Consider the following 20065-nt stretch of genomic DNA (forward strand, 5'->3'; position numbering starts at 1 on the left):
CTGCTTCTGACTCCTTACAGGATCAAAGAGCAGACTGAATTTGCCTTGCAGGCACAAGTTTCTTTATGAGGACAGTGCCCCGACTCAGAGTGGGCACCAGTGAACGTCTTTGCTTGCTTTAATCTTGGTTGCATTCTTCGCGGCTTGCAGCACACCTTTGGGCATCTACCTCTGTAGGAGCCCATCCTGTGGTTGTGGGGCTCTCCCCAACAGGAGGCTGGCTGGGGCTACCCCAGTGGCTCTGTGACGGGTCATACGGTACTCCCGTAATAATTGGCACTACGCTGATATTCTGTATCTCTTGTTAAAAGTTTGAATGAAGCGTTCCACGGCCCCATTCGCCTGGGGCCAGCAGAGGGGGGATTCTTCCCGGTCTGATGTTTAGTTGCTCAGGAACCACTGAAACACGCTGCCCTGGAATGGGTGTCCACTGTCAGTTTTCAGAGAGACTGGTGGGCCTTATGTGGCAAAGACATTTTAGAGCTTTGGGGTCATGGACTTAGCGGCAGTAGATCTGATGATTTTCATCTTCAGGAAAGTGGGAGAACTGGCCTGCTAACACGAGGATGTGTTGGTCATCAGGCAAGGTGCCAAAGTCTGCACTGACTTTCTCCCATGGATTCTCCCCTCTTGGCATGGATCAGAAGGTGGCAGGTGAAAAGATGGCACCTGTGGCCTGGCACGGTATGCACCTTGCTATAATTGTCTCCACTGCTGGCTCTAGCCCTGAGAACCAGACCTTCTCCCACAGACAGACCTGTATTGCATATCCCCTGTTGACCTGCACGTGTAAGATGTGCCTCCGTGTTGGTCATAGTCGCAGGCATGACAATGCGAGATACCCTTAGTAGCAGCTCTTCCCTGGAGACTGGACTTTGATCGCTCCCATGCATTCATCTCTGACCACGTCAGTCAATGATGAATGCATATGCAGTGCTCTGGGAATGTTGCACATCGTGATCATGTTCACATGCTGTTTGAGATGGGTGGCGGCTCGTTCCTCTCAGGCGTGGCCTTTCGCAGATGTCGGGAGAAGAAGTCTGCTGATATTACTATTCCCAGCAGTATTCCATTGTAAAGTCTAACTCCCGGACTTGGAGTTTCCATTTTTCCATCTTCCGTGGTGGGTCAGTGATGGACCATTGAAGATGGGGATTAGCGGTTTGTGGTGCATTAGAAGAACAAGTTACTTTCTTACCTGGTAACGTTCTTTCGATGGGATGGTCCGACGACGTATTCCATATCTATGACATGTAATCACCACAGCTGTGCAGCTTCGGAAACATTTTTCGGCGTCTGCGCCCTGCGTCGATGCGCCGTCGTCGAGGACCTCCTCCGACGTCATCCGATGTGATAAGTAGGACGCACGACGCCCGTAGCCTCAGTTGTAGTTTTTTTCCCCCAGAACGTGTGACATTAGTCAACTGCCAGTCAGACACAAAGCCCTGCGGAACGTAAGCTGCAATCGCAAAAGAAATTCTGCAGCGGGGAAGGCAGGGCGGGAGCGATATGGAATACGTCGTCGGACCATCCCATCGAAAGAACGTTACCAGGTAAGAAAGTAACTTGTTCTTCGAGGGGATTGGGTCCTCTGACGTATTCCATATCTATGACAGACTCCCAAAGCAGTACCAGAGCAAGGAGGAGGGAAAGAATTTAGAATCAAAAGGCCAGATCCTGTGCTCGGATGGAATCGAGGGAATAGTGACGTACAAATGTATGTACTGAAGCCCAGGTGGCTGCATCACAGATGTTGCGAATAGGAACACCCCTCTGCAGGGCAGTAGATGCAGCCACACCCCTGGTAGAATGGGCCCGCAAGCCAGCCGGTGAGTCCTTACCCGCCAAGCGGTAACACTCCGAGATGGCCAAAATAATCCAGCGAGACAAAGTCCGTTTCGTCACAGCTTGCCCCAAACGCTTTCCAGCGTAGCCAATAAAGAGTTGATCGTCCACTCTGACCCGGGACATGCGTTAAACATAAAAGCTTAAAGCTCTCCAAGGATCAAGCCTATGGAGCCTCTCCTCTTCCTTACCAGGATGCGGAGGAGGATAGAATGCCGGAAGAACAACCTTCTGGGCCAAATGAAATTCCGTCACTACCTTCGGAAGAAAGGAAGGACGAACTCTAAGGACAACCCTGTACTTGTGAAATACAGTGAAGGGTGGCTTAACTGAAAGTGCCTGTAACTCACTCACTCTGCGAGCGGAAGTAACCGCAACTAAAAACACAGTTTTCAGAGTTAACAGCCTCAAAGGGCAAGAATGTAAAGGCTCAAACGGAGCACCCATAAGAAACTTAAGAACAAGGTTTAAATCCCAACCGGGCACCAGGAAAGGTGACGGAGGGAACACATTAGTGAGCCCTTTCATAAACTGTGAAATAAAAGGGATTTTAAAGTAAGAACACTCTTCAGACGAGCGCTTAAAGATGGACAGCGCCGCCAGGTAACCTTTAATGGTACCCACTTGCAAGCCCCTGTGGGCCAAAGAAAGTAAAAAGGACAGAACCATGGGGATGTCACATGCAAAAGGGTCCACATTCTGAACTCTGCACCAGTCGCAGAACTTACGCCAACGGTACAGAGACTTTGTTGCCGGCCTTCGGGCCAACACCTCCATCACATCTTCAGGGAGGTCCCAATCCTTATACCTCAACCTTTCAGAAGCCAAGCCTGAAGGTTGAGGGATCTGACCTCTGGATGGAGAACCGGACTCCCTCCCGTGAGAGCAGATCGTCTTGGTAGGGAAGACGACGTGGAGGGCAGATGGACAAGTCGAGAAGGTCCGGATACCACGTCCTCCGAGCCCACGCCGGAGCAATGAGGATCATCCAGGAACCGAACTTCCGTAACCTCCGCAGCACTTGCGGGATGACGGGGACTGGAGGAAACGCGTACAGCAGCGGGAATGACCACTCCACCACGAACGCGTCTCCTAAGGCTCCTTTTGGAGGAAATTCCCGTGAGCAAAACCTTTCGCACTTCCGGTTGACCCTGGAGGCGAAGAGATCCACTTGAGGGGTCCCCCAAAGGGCGAAGATCTCCAGGAGAATCTCCTGAGCCAACTCCCACTCGTGAGAAATCGCGCTCTGCCTGCTCAGAGCGTCCGCCGTCACGTTTTCGTCTCCGGCCAGATGAACTGCCTAGATCGAAACTTCCTGCTGGATGGCCCCGAACTCGAGCTGCATCGCCTCCCTGCACAGAGGAAGTGACCCTGCCCCCCCCCCCCCCCCTTTTTGTTGAAGTAGTGCATGGCCACTGTGTTGTCCGTCAGGATCAGGACACTCTTTCCTCGCAGTCGGCAGAAAAGCCTTCAGGGCTAGCCTGATGGCCCTCAGCTCCAACAGATTGATATGGAGTCCGGACTCCGACGGAGACCAACGACCGCTGACTGTCAGCCCGTTGGCATGAGCTCCCCATCCCGTGAGGGATGCATCCGTCACGATCGTCACCTCCGGCCAGGGAAGCCAAAATGGAGCCCCCTTCATCAAGTTGCCTTCGACGGCCCACCACAGAAGATCCCGAGCGACCGAGGGCGGCACCTGAACCGGGTCCGACATCCTGCCGGAGGACTGCGACCATTGCGTCTGCCCACTCCAAAGATCTCATCCGCAGGCGAGCCTCTGGCACCAGAAAAATGCAGGATGTCATGAGGCCGAGCAACAGCAACCTCAAGAACTCGAACGCTGGGAGCGTCTGGGCATGCTGAAACTTGTGCACCATCTGCTGAATGTGAAGAGCCCTCACCTGGAGAGGAAAACACTGCCCCACGGAAGTGTCGAGCACTGCTCCGATGTACTGGAGCGCTGTGTTGGCATCAAATGGGACTTCTTTAAATTGAGGGAGAAGCCCAGCCTGTGAAGGGAGTGGCAGGTGACGGACAGATGATCCAGGACTTGCTCGGGAGAGCTCCCCCTGATCAACCAATCGTCCAGGTAGGGGTAGACGTGAATCCCCCCCTTGCCTGAGATGCGCTGCCACCACCACCATGAGCTTGGTGAAAACCCTCGGGGCGGAGGTCAATCCGAACGGCAGGACCCGAAACTGAAAGTGCGAGTTGCCAACCGCGAACCTCAGGTACTTTTTGTGCTTGGGATGGATCGGCACATGGAAGTAGGCATCCTTGAGGTCGAGTGACACCAACCAGTCCTGAAGCTGAAGGGCCTGGAGGACTTGAGAGAAGAGAGTAACCATCTTGAACTTGTCCTTCCTGAGGAGTTTGTTCAAACCGCGCAAGTCCATGATGGGTCTCAATCCCCAGTCTTTCTTCGAAATCAAAAAATAAGGGGAATACCATCCCTTGTTCCTCTCCGCTACAGGCACCAGTTCTATGGCACCTTTCTCCAGCAGGGCTTGAATTTCCTGCGCAAGGAGCGGATCCGGACTCTGCAAAGAGAGGTTCCCCGGTGGATTGTCGCGAGGCCTGTGCCGAAAGGGAAGACAGTAGCCGTGGGTTATGATCTCCAGAACCCACACATCTGAAGTAATGGCTTGCCACTCTACAAGATGCTGCGCCAGCCTTCTCCCAACCGGCGAACCATGGGACATGGCCTCATGACGGTCAAGTGGCACACCGAGTAGAGCGCTTGCTTTGACACCCGTGCAGAGCTTGCTAACGCAGGTTCGAATCCCGGCAAGGCCAAACTCAGCCTTTCATCCTTCCGAGGTCGATAAATGAGCACCACACACCGTGGGTAATAATAAGCAGCGCTCAGATACCTGAGGGTTCGCAGCGCTATGTAAATGCCAAATTATTATTATTATTATTATGACTGAGTGGGAGCGGCTGCGGCGTTACCTGAGGGCAAAGAGGCAACTGCCCGAGCGGCCTTGGCACCACGGGTACCCTGTCGTCCACCTCTGGTACCCCTGCGTTGGCCTCTGACTGCCAGCTCCTCTCGCTTTACTGAAGGACGAGTAATAGCGAAAGGAACCACCCCTCCACTGCTGTCCCCTAGGACGAAAAGGCGGAGGTTGGTGAACTGCAGCGCCCAACGACTTTGCTGCAGCTTTTGAGGTCTGCAACCTCTCAAGGCTCTCGTCAGCCTTGCTGCCAAAAAGGTGTTCACCGTCAAAGGGCATATTGAGGAGCCGTGACTGCACATCAGGAGCAAACCCCGACTTCCGCAACCACGCAAACCTGCGCATCACAGTGCTCGCCGCCATGGACCTACTGACGCATTCAGCTAAGTCCAAACCCGACTGAACGGACTCACACATGGCATCCTTACCATCCTGGACCATAGCAAGGAAACCATCCCGTTCGTCCCCTTCGGGAATATGTTCAGCCGCTAACGCAACACAGTTCCACAGAGTGCGTGTGAAACGAGACAAGGCACAAATGGAGTTGGCCGCCTGAAGCGCCATACCACCAGAAGAAAACACTTTCTTCGCCCAGCCATCAAAACGTTTGTCGTCCCCATCAGGAGGGATGGTAGGGTACGACGCCTGCTTTGCGGGGCCGTGGCCGCCTGCACCACCAAACTCTCCGGAGTGGGGTGCCTGGTCAAGTAGCAGGGGTCGCTACTGGCTGGACGGTATTTTCGCGACAAGGATCTGCCCACCGCCGGGAGACTCTCCCGAGCAGTCCAAGCCGCTGCCACCCTTCTCTGTAAAGCCATATGGAACGGCAGTACCGGGCATGTTGGGAGACCAACATCAAGGATGTCCGTTAGATCATCCTGCACAAACTCCCCTGGGGGAGCAGACCATCCCAAGTACTCAGAAACCCTAGCCATAAGGCGCCGGTACGAGGAATCGGCATGAGAGCCAGGCTCAGGCCTACAAAACTCCACCTCCGGAGAGGTGTCCAGTCCACTGGCATCATGCAGTGACTGCCTCAAATCGTCAAACTGACTATGGCCCGAGACAATTTCATCTGGGACCTGACTAGGAACCAGGCCATCAGAATCCTCATCCGCCTCTGAAATATATTCCAGGTGGCGAAAAGAAGGCACCCGAGAGTGCTTGCGCTTAACCAGAGCCTTCCTAGGGGGTTCCCCTGTGCCACGAGGTACCTCCGACACGAAAGGCGTCGATGGCGTCGAGAGAACAGGCATCGGCACCGAGAGGATCGGCGTCGAGGAAATCGGCGTCGACGTCAGATGCAGCGCTGCCAGCATCGGCGGCGTCGACACAGCCCTCGAAGCCGGAGCCCCGAGCGTGTCCTTCGATGACCTGAGCGTCGACGGCTTCGACGACTTCCTCGGAGCCGGAGCCTCGAGAAAGCCTGTCAACGCCCTCGACGCCTCAAACGTCGATGTCTTCCTCGAAGACCTCACAGGTGCACACGGTCTCGAACGCGTCGAGGACCGGGACCTGGAACGGGTACGTCGAGAACGAGTCTCCTTGTCCGAACGGGACATCTCCCGTGACTCGTGCCGACCACTCTTGCGAGCGGTGTCTCTCGACCTCTCACGACCGACCCCACTCAGGGGCGCGGGCGGCTTAGTACCCTGCGACTCAAGAATCGCGAGCATGTTCTTCCCTAAGGAAGCCCATTCCTCTGGCGTTGCACGGCTGAAGGGGTTAACCGATGTGCCGGGCAGAGTCCTCCGAAGAGGATCTGGAAGACGACCGGTGTCGGCGCTTCCGAGAATGCCTCGAAGAGGCTGAGGAGTGGCGAGACCGACTCCTAGAAGGAGACCCACGAGACTTCCGACAATGAGGCGGAGAGTCACCCCTCGAATCATCTGTCGAAAGCCCTGCAGATCTCGACTTCCGGGGCTTGGACACCCGACCTACCGACAACTTCTTCTTACGTTTGCTTAAGGCTTTGGACGTGAGCGACTGGCAGTCGATACAGTCATCCGTGTCGTGGGCCTCCCCGAGGCACCAGAGGCAGGCGTCGTGCGAGTCCGTCACCGACATCTTGGACCCACACTCCCCGCACTTCTTGAAGCCCGGACGCGGGGTCGAAGACGAAGTAGAAGACATCTTCACACGAAGGATTTTCATAAAAACAAATAGGTTCGAAGAACCGAGAAGAACAGAACTCCAAAGAGTCGAGGCGTTAACCGAGATTCACGAAGCAACACGTTCACGGAAAAAACGGAACTGAGGCTACGGGCGTCGTGCGCCCTACTTATCACATCGGATGACGTCAGACGAGGTCCTCGACGACGGCGCATCGACGTCATCGACGCAGGACGCAGATGCCGAAAAAAGTTTCCGAAGCAGCACAGCTGTGGTGATTACATGTCATAGATATGGAATACGTCGGAGGACCCAATCCCCTCGAAATGTCAACGCTTGTCCGTAGATATAGAGGTGAAAGTATGTGCACACCCTTGACCATTATGATTGCTTCAATGCAAGTAGCATATTTCCGGTGGTGTCAACGCCCAGCTTGCAAAACCGCTGGGATTACATCACCCACAGACATGCTTTGTGTGAGGATAGCTCCCAATCCATAGGAGCAAGCATCCACCACCAGCTTGGTGTCCATCTTAGGATCAAAGTACGCAATCGTGGTGTGTTTGGCGAGCACATTCTTTGTATTCACAAACGCTGTGTTTTGAAGTTCATTCCCGGGGTACGGCCGTCCTGGCAAGACATCAGAGCAGCTCAGTCAGCATTGCAAGGTTGGGAATGAACCTCTCGCAGTAGATGCTCATCCCTAGCAAACCCAAACTTCAGATTAGTTTTGCAAAATAGGGACTGCTTGGATGTCACAGACCTTTTGCAGGTCAGTCGAGATGCCTTCCTTCAGTAATATGAATACAAAGAACTGCAACCGACTTTATGGAATTCACATTTGCTCTTGTTTAGAGTGTGCCCTTGATCTTACAGCCTCTGCAATACGGCCCTGAAACTGTGGTGATAGTCAGGGGGAGACCTGGCAAATTTCAGTAAATCATCACTCACGTTGAGGACGCCAGGAACACCAACAGTTCTACCTCGGATCATATTCTGACACACCTGCACCATGGAGGAAATGCCAACGCGTAGATGTTTGTAGTGCAACAGGCCCACGCGTGACGACAAAGTGGTTGTGTATCAGGAGTCCTGGTGTAAGGCAACCAGGTGGTAGCCTGCCAAATCCAGCTATGAAAAGTACCTGGGCCCTTGGATGTCTGGTGCCTTTCCCTTTTTACCTACCGATTGGGCAGGCGCATATCCACGCAGATGCAAACCTGAACAGATCTTCATTTTTTTTGTGCCATGACTATGGGCGAGACCTATGGGGTAAGTCTGCTTGCATTTTAAATGATGCCATCATCCATCATGTTGTGCAGCTCCTCCTGCACCTTTGGGCACAATGGAGTGGTCCTTTGTCTGATCAATGCGTAATTACACTTCATGGGAGCACAGACAACCAATTGTGTTTATTTTTATTTAAATGAATTAGTTTCATTTCAAACTTTACATTTTTTGCGACATTGCATTACTTAATTATTCAACATTCCATCACAAGTAAAGTTAAAACACGCTCTTCTTTGAAAGTCTCTAAATTATTGGAGCATATCATCGCTAAATTAACGTTGAACTCAAAAATAATATTAAAACATGGTCTTCTTTGAAAGTCTCTTTATTAACGCTCTTTGTCTTGTCTTAAAAGATAGTTTCCTGTCACACATCTTTGTCCAAAACGAGGATCCACTTATTCTTTAATTGGGTTGTGTTATTCTTCTATTTTGTCAAGATCAAGTTCCAAAATTGTATTATTCTAAATATTAGAGGGTTATCATTTCCTAGGACAATGTATGCCCATTTCTCAGAGCCAGAAAGTTCCCTAGTGTCACCTATGCATTTAGGCCAACTCACTGCATTCAGTCAGCATCTCCTCTTTTTGGTTACTGGAGGATGTGGACACCTCGTGGTCTACCCACTCTCCTGACAGCGTCTGCTTTGACTGCTCCTTCTGAAGCCTCAGTGCTTCGCTGCTTCACATCACACTTCAGAATAAGGAACTTGCCAATCTCTCATTCTCCCCTGCCATCCATGACCCCTGCACTGCACTGGCTTCCCACTTCATAATCAAAACTCAGGACATCCTGTACTCACTCTCCTATACACCCCTCCCTCAACCCTCACCTGCTCCGAGGCATCTCTTGGCCCCGCCCTCCCCCTTCCCTCTAACTCTCCTCTTTCTCGCCCATAGCACCGGATGAGGTCTCTAGACAAGTCCTCTCTATTTAAATCTCCTCCAAACAGGTGCTCCCCTGCTCCTCCAGAACGTTCAAGGATAAAATGTCCTTCCTTGCTGCAATCACTCCTTTGCCACTGGCGACTATCCTGTACCCCTCAAGCACTCACTTGTGCACCGCTCCTCAAAAAGCCTTCTGCCAACCCCTCCTGCCAGCTAACTAGAGCCTTATCTTCATTACCCCTTTCCAGGGAAAACTCTTCGAGAAGCTGGTCATCTACAAACTGATCCACCACACCAAATCTGTTGGTTGTCTCCACAACCACCAGTCTGGCTTCAGAGCAGCCAGAGGCACAGAAACTGTCCTCCTGAACATGTTAAATGTGTTAAAGGTATTTGTACCGCGCACCGTCACCAACAGAGTTGGTCCCCAGGTGCTCTGGCGGATCTGCAAATGAGAAGTTGGGTGGGTTAGTAGGTGAAGCGGGAGTAGGATAGTGAGAGGAGTGGTGTTCTGTTGGCAGCTTCAACTCGGTATACACCGGGTGCTGAGCTTCGGTGCAAGTATTGGATCGATGTCAGTCCTCGTGTGCTGTTGGTGGTGCTTATGTGTTGTGGCGGTATTGTGAAGTGCGTGCGGGTTGTTGTGCGAGAGATGGTTGTGTGAGATATTTTGCGTGAGATAAGTCTGCAGAAATGCTGAGTTTTTTTGTTAGTCGGTTGTACGAAGGTTAACAGAAGTTCAGAAATCTGTCCGAATGTGGCACTCGCCAATCCTCCCGATTTCATCTGAACATCCAAACATCTGCGAAGACTTGCTCTCAAATTTCGACTCTCCTTCCGTTCTCATGCTTCTTGATCTTTCCTCTGTCTCTGATACGGTCAATCATGCCACCCTTATAAATCGGCTCTGCGATACCCTTGGCATCACAGACCTTGCACTTAGCATGTGGATCTTCCCTCCCAGCACTTCCTGCATCCCCTGGCACTTGCCCACCTGGCCTCCCTTTAGCAGTCGCCTAGCCCCTGGGGCCCTCCCCCCCTTGTACTCCCCAAAACACTTGCACGCTCTCCACTCTGCCCTGCACTTTCCTTGCCACATTAGCATTATCGCATTCCACTCTAACCGACTCTCCCACACCCCCTACTCCCCTCGCCCACCATTTCCTGTTACTGCACTTGCACAATCCAAATGACACAAGGCCTAGTAGGACCATTATTGTTATTTTTCAGACTCCCCCCCGCCCCTCCAACACCTTTTTGTCTTGTGGCACCTTGTAACACCATTTGTGCTGTATATACACTTCATAAATGCCCAATAAATAAATAAGAATAATGCCCGCCTGAATGGGAGAATGTATCCCTTTCAGTTGGCTTCCCTCTTCTGATGCCGCTTTCCTCTGCGAAAACTCTGCACGGTTCTCTGTCCTCCCATTTTGCATCAGCATCTGCTGGGCTTGCTTCTGCTCGCGCAGTAATCTCCACACTCCAGTCTGCTTCACCGTTCCCATCTTCTTCTCTCAGCTGCATTTAATTTCTCCATTTAAATGTCGCGCTCTGACGTTTTCCTTTGCAGCAACTAGACCGCTCATTCAGATTAGTTGCACTTTGGATCTTTACTACCTCCGAGCCCCTCTTTCTCGTCCCAGTACCACAGGTATTCTGGTCTTAGAAGTGCTTAGTAGTATTGTCAATAGGATCTGTTTTACAATGAGCCATTACAATTCTAGGGAGTTTGGGGGAATCTAGGTGTAAGGGGTTCACCAGTTTTTCCTGGCATCAATCCCCTCCCACCAAGTACCACCCCCGTGGGAAGGCATCCGCTATCTGATCCCGGTGTCGGGATCAGATAGCGGATGCCTTCCCATGGCCATATGAGAGGCGACCCATACCGAGTTTTCAGCGATGAATTCACTAGATTCATCACACAATTAACAAAACCACCTAAGCATTATGGACACAGCCGCTCCACCATTAGAAGTGGTGCTAAAAGCACTCCACGAGAAACAGAATTAACTAGTGCTAGACAGGAAATGGCTGATTTAAAGACACTGGTACACGTGCAGAGAATGCCTTTACAACATCCTCCATAACCCTCATCTGCACAATCACTGGCATCACTGGCACCACTGACCGTTCCATTAGCTGCTCCAGAACACTTTGTGGGAGATCTTTGCAAATACCTTTTGAGCCAGACTCAATTACATTTTTGGTTTCGACCCAAGGCTTTTCAATCAACTCAGGCATGAATAGTGTTTGATATACCATACCGTTCAGGGGACGCCACCTCAAGGGCCATCCTTTTGATACAAAATGCTGATCCCCTATTGTAGGATTGGGATAAGGAATGATTGGAATTAAAGCAGGGTACCTGGAATCTGGTTACCTACGTAACACAATTAAACCGGTTGGTTATTAAAATGGAATAGCCAGAACAAAAGTAAACCGTATTGTTCTACCAAGGTTTTCAGGACGAAATAAAAGTGATATTGCTAAAGTCAAACCACAGCCGGGTTAACACGTGCTCTGTGTTAAATTTAGCTTTGCGATTGGATCTATAAATTTGATGCCTTTTCCATGGGTTGCCTAGATAAAAGGAAAAGACAATAGTGTCCATAGCATGGAGCTGGAACCTATGTAAATAATAGGGAGTATTAAGGGACCCCCCCCCAACGATAGGAAAAAAGGACAAGAAATGTAGAAACAATCGTTATTTATACTGTGGAAAGGCAGGGCATGTTGTATGAGAATGCCTGAAAACCCCCAAGAAATCTTCTATATAGAAGGTGGAACAATGTCAAGTTATAAACTAGTAGTCAGGCATAAAAGTCACTTGCCCCACCCCCAGGATGAATATCATACTCCACATGCAAACAACACACATTTCGTACTTGTTAAGACTCAATAATCACTCTCGAGTGCCTAGTGCAAATTATGCACCCTATATATAGTGGTGAGATAATATGTTCATAGTTTCTCAAATGTGATGGGGCCTGTACATATTTGGCTTCAAACATGCCCCAGACCTAAAAAATTTGGAAGCAAATTTAGGTTCCATCACAATCCCTCTGCATTGGCGATAAATGGCATCATCAACGATGAAAGCTGTAAACATGTTTTTAGGGTGAAAATTAGTATATCTAGAAAGAAGTTGTTATGGTCAGCAAAGGATGCAGACTTCGTGTTTAGGTAGTACTCTGGTGAAACAGAGCTGCTAGACCACCTTGTTGTGGTGACCAGCAGCATGACCCAAATGAAATCTAAAAAAAACACGAGAAGATCCATCAACAAGTAGGCATAGATAGAGAAGGGAATCAGGAAACTGCCAGGCCCAGGAGACAGCACAGAGATGGTTTAATTATTCTATATTAATGATTAACTGGAGCTAGAGATAGCTAGGGACAAGGCAAACAGTACAGGAAAGGCTTTTTAGGGATCGGTAATATGGGCTCCATGTTAAGGAGTTGCAGGGCTCATCTGAAGCTAGACAGCATGAGCAGTTTGCAGTCAGGCAGACGAACACAAGTAGTTTATGGCAACTGTACCTAAAGGTTTTATAGCGCATGCAAGTGAGCAGTCAGCCATGTAAGGAAGGCATGGTATCAAAGTAAGAGACACGTGATCACAGTTCAATGGTGTTTATTGAACTTTATCACAGGAAAAGATGGGAGCCAGCTACGACCATCAAATAATAATAATACAGACCTAGTGGAGTCTAGTCAAATAAAAAGTGCCTATACTAAAAACGTATTGCCAATCCTTACCGCTATGCTACAAAATAGTGTGGGATAATGTTCACAAAAAGAAAGAAGTGTTCACAAAATGATAAATCAGGATGTTTAGGCCGTTGGCCTCCCTTCCCCACTTTTTTAGCACGGGTCAAGGCGTGTCACTCCAGCACAGCACACTCGTGGGCTTCTTTGGCACGAGGTCACAGTTCCTTTCACCAACATCAGGTCCCTTCTTTGCCCAAGTCTCTTTTATGCAAAGTCTCTTGCCGCTTCAGAGGACCTGATGTACCAAGAACAACAAACAATGTTCCTTTCTCAATATTGACATCGGGCGATTCACTCTTCACCCTGGATCCCCCTCAGCCCGGATCCAATCCTTCTTTCACCCTTAGCCTCCCCTCAGTCTGGTTCAGACCAACTTCAATTTTTAGGCATCCTTCAGTCGGGTTCACTTTTGCCACAACAATCTTCTCAGGTGTGTTACTGTTCACCCTAATTCATAGGCATCTCTCAGTCGGGTTCACATTTGCCACAACAATCTTTTCAGGTGGATTACCGTTCACCCTTGGATCCCCCCTCTTCCGGGCTCAGACCCCCCTATTCTAAAATCAGTCCCCCTCGGCTGGGCTTAGACCAATTTCAGTTTACAGACAATCAAAGACTTTCGAATGCACACGGGTTTCAACGTACCACGCCGCAGTACCACTACAATTTCATAGTTCATTAATTCTTCCCCACTCGCAGGCGGGGGTCGGGGGTTCACCAAACAGACTGTCGAGTGAGCACCCACATGGTGCAGGACCACTCTGTTTCTGGTACCCAATACCGTCTTACAAAGTTCAATTGTATACAAGTTCTTTTCTCTTCATACAATGCTGCCTGTTACAGCCTTGAGCAGAGCACAGTCCGGTCTGCTATCAGTTTCTCCAAATCACGGGCTGTGCTGAACTCATTAGCGTTGCTTTGCTGTTTGAGTCAAGAACAGTACCACAGCAGCAATCGCTTCTCCCCGCTTTGGCCATCAATGCAGGGAGGGCCCCTGTGTACCTTTAACACAAGCTACATCGCTAGTCGGCTGTAATCCTTGAGGTTTCTTGAAAGTTGCGGTTCTGTGTTGAAAAGGGCAAGGGTATTTCCCTCCTCGTCATCCTCTCCCATCCCCCCTGCGCTTTCTCCTCGGTTTAAACTGCCATTCCCGAATTGCTGCTTCCTCGTGAGTTTTGCCTTGCCCAGAGTGTGCTTTTGTGCTCTACCTTTTATCCGTGTGGGGAAATGTGATGGAAGCCAGGTGTGTGTAATTATCAGTAATTGCCCGACTCTGCCGGACCCTAGTGTTGGGACATGTCAGGTATACAGCTCTGAGGTTAGTCCATCGTCACTCACAAACTGTCTGTGAGAAAGTGTTTGTGTCGAAAAAAAGGAGTGGGGGGGGGGGGTTGAGTGTCTAGGTATCCTACCTGGTAAGATGGGGGGAAAAGGTGATACCGTGGCTCACCCTTCGGTGTAACACTTCCACTCCCAGAAGATCCCCCATCCAGGTGATCCTCCTGCGCTGGTCCACCCCCAGGAACTGGATCCAATAGAAATGGCCGTGTTCTGGCCACCTGGAGGACAGATCCCCAGGGACTAGCGGGTGAGACACCTTCAAGTTTCTCACAGACAGCAGTGACCTTATATTACGGAAGGTGGAGCTGGACCTAGATACATCATGGTAAGTATCACAAGGTTCCGGCATGCACAGAGGAGGATGCACTTTATGCAATAGGTTGCACTTTAAGATACAATAGGTTGTGCTTTAATATGCAATAGCTGGGCTATTAGGGAGCAACCGGAGACAGAGGAAGAGTGGCACATGCGGTATAGAAAGGTGCAGCCAGCCACAGAGCAAGGGCAGCTGATCCTAGATGGAGCACATGGAACGCCCATCATGGAGCAGATTGACCTATTAGAGGCCATACTTCATGGAGCAGTCAGACATCAAAGGGCAAATGTGAGACACCATGACCAGTCAACAAAATAACAATACCCCAATGATACATCAGGGAGCAAGAGGTCTGATGCAAATGTCTGCCTATTTTCCAATAAACAATCTCAGTCTGAGGGCAAGTGTCTGACCAAATATATTCCATTCAGTGTCAAATAGGCAGTTACCAACCTCACAGGAGCCAAAACTTACCTCGGACAAAGCTTCTTAGCATTTCGCACATAAGGAGAAGAGCATCATTATTAACTAGAAGGAAACAGAACAAGTATTAGTAATTACAAATGTGCACATACTAAAAAGACAACACATCTTACATAACTCCATCTGCCCTCCCATTATTACATCACAATTAGCTCCCTGAGGGACGTGGCCAGGCTGCCATCAAGTAGGACGGCATCCCCTGCAGCTCCTGCCTGATCCAACATTGATCCGCCCTACAAGGACTTTATATTCCTATGATAGTCTCCTAGAACGACAGACGCTAGGGAACATTTAGCGACTGTGCCAGCGACCTCTGAAGATCTTAAAATTGTGTGCTCTGGCAGCTCAGAGGCCCGAAGTTGCAGACGCCGAAGCTGACTGGGAAGCAAGATGGCACGTGTGAAATCATAGTTTGGCAGATAATCATAAATCTAAGGTAGTGAAGCACTGGTGCGTTCAAACCACTCGATCTGCTCCCCTAGAAGCCCCTAGTGCAGCGGTTTTGGAATGGCACATAAAGGAGCAAAGCACCCACAACGCTGGTGAAACCTAGAATAGAGACAAGGGGAGAGTGCCGGCCCGGCAGCGACGCGAACACATCAGCGCGTGTGTAGCAGGGCATAGCGAGGACCCCCCCCCCCACCAACTAGCGGTGTGAAACAGCATATTAGAATAAGGCACCAAATCCACAAGGTATACATAGCGGCAAACCGAACCCCACGTGCACATACAGTGGGGGGGAACTGTGAATGTGATCCACACCGGCCCAGTTACATATAGCAGGGAGTAAAGTCCTTCAGAACCAACCTACGTACCCTGGAAGCCCTGGACTGCAATACCTACGTGGACTAGGGCCGATCAACTCGGAGTGTTATAATTGTACCACTGTTGGAAAGCCCACCAGCTATCCCGGGAACAGATACGGCCCACCACGCAGGCGTCAGGAAGCTACACACCCCCGAAGAACACAGCAAACACTGCACGCAGGCCTTTAATACATAATAGTGGCCCATTTTGGAGCACCAAGTATGGCAGGATGAAAAACACTAGGCCCAGAAGATTGCGAGCACAGGGCCTAGGTCCTCACTGGACACAGCAGCAACTTGCAATATTCGGCTCGTGAGTTTGTGTGCTTAAAGTACTCGGTTTTGAAAGCCCAGCTGTTCCTCCCTCAAGGAGATTGTCACCACTATCTGCACCCCAGCGGACACCCCTAGTTAATGAGCCACCCGCTTCAACCACAGGTCCCAGTCACTAACTGCACACGAGGAGTGTGAGTGATGCAGACATTAGAAAAAACTGGCATAGATTAAGGGTTAAGTAATACAGTGACCTACAGCAAAGGAAACTGGGAGTGTTTCATACTAACAGCAGAGCAAATACCAGAGAGCTTGGCTGTGGGCCCTGATATGATATGATATGGCATGGCATTTGTAACGCGCCTATACACAAGTGTTTCAAGGCGCGACGAGGCGGGGGGGCAAGGGGAGACAGACAACGATCCTACTAGGCCAGGTGTCATTCAGATCGCGCAAGTGCAAGGGTAGGGGGACTGGGAAAAGTGCAAGGGGCAGGGGGGAGGGGAAAGTGCAGTACATGGTTAGTAGAATACAAGATAAATAATAAAGCCAGCTGGTGGCAAGTGCAAGGAAAGTGCAGTACATGGTTAGTAGAATACAAGATAAATAATAGGGCCAGCTGGTGGCAAGTGCAAGGTAAGTGCCGGGAGAAGGGGCTGTGGAATACAGAGACAGTCCCGAAGTGCAGGTAGGCAGTGCAGGGAAGAGTGGCTGGGGCAAGGACCGAGATCGGTGAGTGGCCCAGTTGCAGATTCAGTGCAGGTTCAGTGATTCTAGCAGGGGAGAGAGGTAGAGAAAGCGGAGGCAAAGAGGAAGGTTTTAGGGTGCTTCCGGAACCGGAGATGGTTCTCCTCAAGTTTCAGGGAGGCAGGAAGGCTGTTCCAGAGGGAGGCCCCTGCTGCGGAGAGAGATCTACCCCCAGCTCGTTGTTTGGAGAAGCGGCTGACCCTGAGGTAGTTGGAGGTGGATGAGCGAAGAGCTCGAGAAGGAAGATATTTAGGAAGAGAGAGTTGAAGGTATTTTGGCCCCAGGCCCCAGAAGGCCTTGTGGACAATGCAGAGGGTTTTGAACTTAATCCTTGCAGCCAGTGTAGCGATTTCAGTCCTGGAACAACACTGCACACTAAACGCTGTGCAAATTTTGGCCCGTGTTCTATAGTAAGGAGCCCGAATTCTACACATCTTAAATGCCTCCTAAGCCAGCTAAAACGAAATGAAATCAGACAACTAAGGACAACTACATTAAGAAAAGATTACAAATCCCTACAGGAAACAAAGAGGAGCTGATGCAAAGTATGGACAGAAATACAGTGGGAGCAGAGTCAAATCCTTCTTGCCATAGCAGACCTAAAAACGTCTCTGGAGTCCAAAACAGACGCAGTTATGGTGGACGTCAGGCTCTTGCCCCAGGACATCAGAACACTGGCTTAGAGAAATACAAACATTGAAACGCAGCTCAGCAAGAACACCACAGAGATCCAGGCGTCCATATGTTAAAACAGGAGGTCAAAATACTGAGAATATAGCAGAGGAGGCAGAGGGTCGGGCCCGTAGCAATAACATCAGAATCCTAGGCCCACCAGAAGGAGAAGAAGGAGCAGACCCCACATCATACTTGGAGAACATGTTCCTACAGGAAATTGGACCAGGCAACCTCACTCAAGGCTTTACAGTAGTGATAGCACACAGAGCCCTGGCCAGGAGACCACCCCCAGGAGCCCCGCCAAAACAAATAATAGCGAAAATACTGAAACTACAAGGAGAGAGAAAACATGTCCTTCTCTACAAAGAGCATCAGCGCACCTTGCAGTTTATCCGGACTACAACATATAGGTGCAGAGACACAGAGCACAATTTGCATCTGCAAAAGAGAGACTTGGGAAAGCAGGCTTGAAGTACATACTAATATACCCAGCCCGCCTGAAGATTTTTTTTTTTATACAGGAATCGCTCTCTATTCTTCAAGCTCCCTGAAGATGCACATACCTGGATGGACACAGAAGGAGCAGGACCCTCCATGGAATGAACACTTGAACAAATTCCACCTACAAGATTAGATGGACTAGTGAATAGCATGGTTACGGCTCAGTGGGGCACATAGACAGACCAAAGTAGCTCTGGTAGACCTGAAATGGACTGTACAATGCTCAGGAGCATTTATATTTATCAATTGACTGTCTACCTTCTAGGAAACAATTCCTGATTACCTTGTGGCAGGATTAAATCCACAACCAAACCACAGTATCAGGTGGAGGGAGGCCGCCCCTTGGCAGCTCCTATCCAGTCCTTTACTTTCTTATTCTGGGATCTTGTTTATGAACCCCACCCGCTGCACACCGACTTTCAGTCCTGCGACCGGGAGGGAGAAGTGGACACACCTGAGCATGAACTTTTTTGCTGGGCGATTGTTACAAGTTGGGGAGGTTGGGAGGGTGTTAAGGGACCAATGTTTGCCTACGTTAAACTCTATATGTGAATGCGACTGTACAAGGAAGGTCAAGGCTTACTGGAATCAAGGCAGCAGAAGCGGGCACAACTTTAACAGAGGACCATTACCAAAGACTGACCAAGCCACTACTATGAGGCGTCATAGGCCCCGCCCTATAGAGATGTATCATAACCCATGGCAGATAAACTCAAATTGCTGACCTGGAATGTCAGAGGTTTTAATACTTTTGTTAAGAGAAACAGATACTTGCGTATAAACAAACTAGATATAGCTTTATTGCAAGAGACACCCTACTGCAGCCAAGCAGAACTTGATCACCAAAAAATGTGGAGGATAAATGGTTAGCTCCACATATTCAGCTTATGCCAGAGGTTTTGGATAGCACTCTCAGTGCCCGTTAGAATAGCTCAAACCAAAAAGGACAATGAAGGCAGGATGGTACTCATATATGGGTTCTTAGAAAATATGGATATTTGCATGGCCAACACACATATCCCCAATCATGACACAGCATCATTCTTCCAAGCACTCCATCGCAGACTCACCCACTTCAGAAACGGCACCATGATTTGGGGGAGGTAATTTCAATTACACTCTAAATCCGCTATTAGACAGATCAGACAACAAGTTCACGAGGACGGCACCCTCAGCCAGGGCCCTACAAGCACTTCTAGATTTGTTTGAAGATCGCTCCACCCTGATACTAGGCACTATTCACACTTTGCTACTCTAAAAGCTGTGCAAACTAGACTAGATTACTTCTTGATTGGGAAAGACAGGATTAAGTACTGTACTAAGGCTGTATACAAGGGTAGAGTTCTCTCAGACCATGCCCCGCGCCTTCTTACCTGACACACACACACACACACACACACACACACACACACCCTCCTCCCCCTCCCCCTCTCCCCCCCTCAACCCCACCCACCCCCACCCCCCCTCTCACCCCCCCCACCCCCCCCACCCCCCCCACCCCCTCCACCCACCCCCACCACCCCCTCCACCCACCCCCACCCCCCCCTCCCCTGAGACGTCATATTTAAAGACCATATCAGAGATAATGTCACAGCATACTTCACACAGGGAGTGTACCTGGGGCAGGAACCTTGTGGGAAGCGTTCAAGGTGATTATCAGGGGAGAGGCAATAGCCGAATCGGGGGGGCATCCAGGTGGTAATTTGCAAGGAACTAGCTTTGGCAGAAAAATAATTCCATGAATCCCCAAGACATCAATCAAAAGGGACCGCACTGAAGCAGGAATGCTTGAATTGCTGGGAGAGACTAGGGAAGCATAATGATTCCAGATATGAAGAGAAACAGCACATGGAGGGGGACAAAACCGGCAGGCTCTTAGCCTGGCAATACAAGAGGGATGTAAAATGGGAGGTAATATACTCCATCCATAATGCCTCAGGCACTGTCTGCAATACACAAGTAGGGATAAACATGGCTTTCTACAAATTATATTGCTCCTTGTACCAGGACTCCCCCCACACCCTGCAGGCAGATATAGAGGAAGCAATAGATCAAAT

General features: G+C 50.0%; 1 protein-coding gene across 2 annotated transcripts in view; it reads right to left on the bottom strand.

The window, feature by feature from the left end:
- The window catches only part of CENPX (centromere protein X), a 187671-nt gene that overhangs the window by 84271 nt on the left and 83335 nt on the right, over positions 1 to 20065 (bottom strand). For both annotated transcript variants that reach the window (XM_069655315.1, XM_069655314.1), the window contains exon 3: positions 14998 to 15051. In XM_069655315.1, the coding sequence (XP_069511416.1) occupies positions 14998 to 15051 (54 nt within the window). The remainder of the gene's footprint in view (positions 1 to 14997; positions 15052 to 20065) is intronic.

This window comes from Ambystoma mexicanum, chromosome 3q, assembly GCF_040938575.1.
Source record: "Ambystoma mexicanum isolate Mex_15411 chromosome 3q, UKY_AmexF1_1, whole genome shotgun sequence".
Taxonomy (NCBI): domain Eukaryota; kingdom Metazoa; phylum Chordata; class Amphibia; order Caudata; family Ambystomatidae; genus Ambystoma; species Ambystoma mexicanum.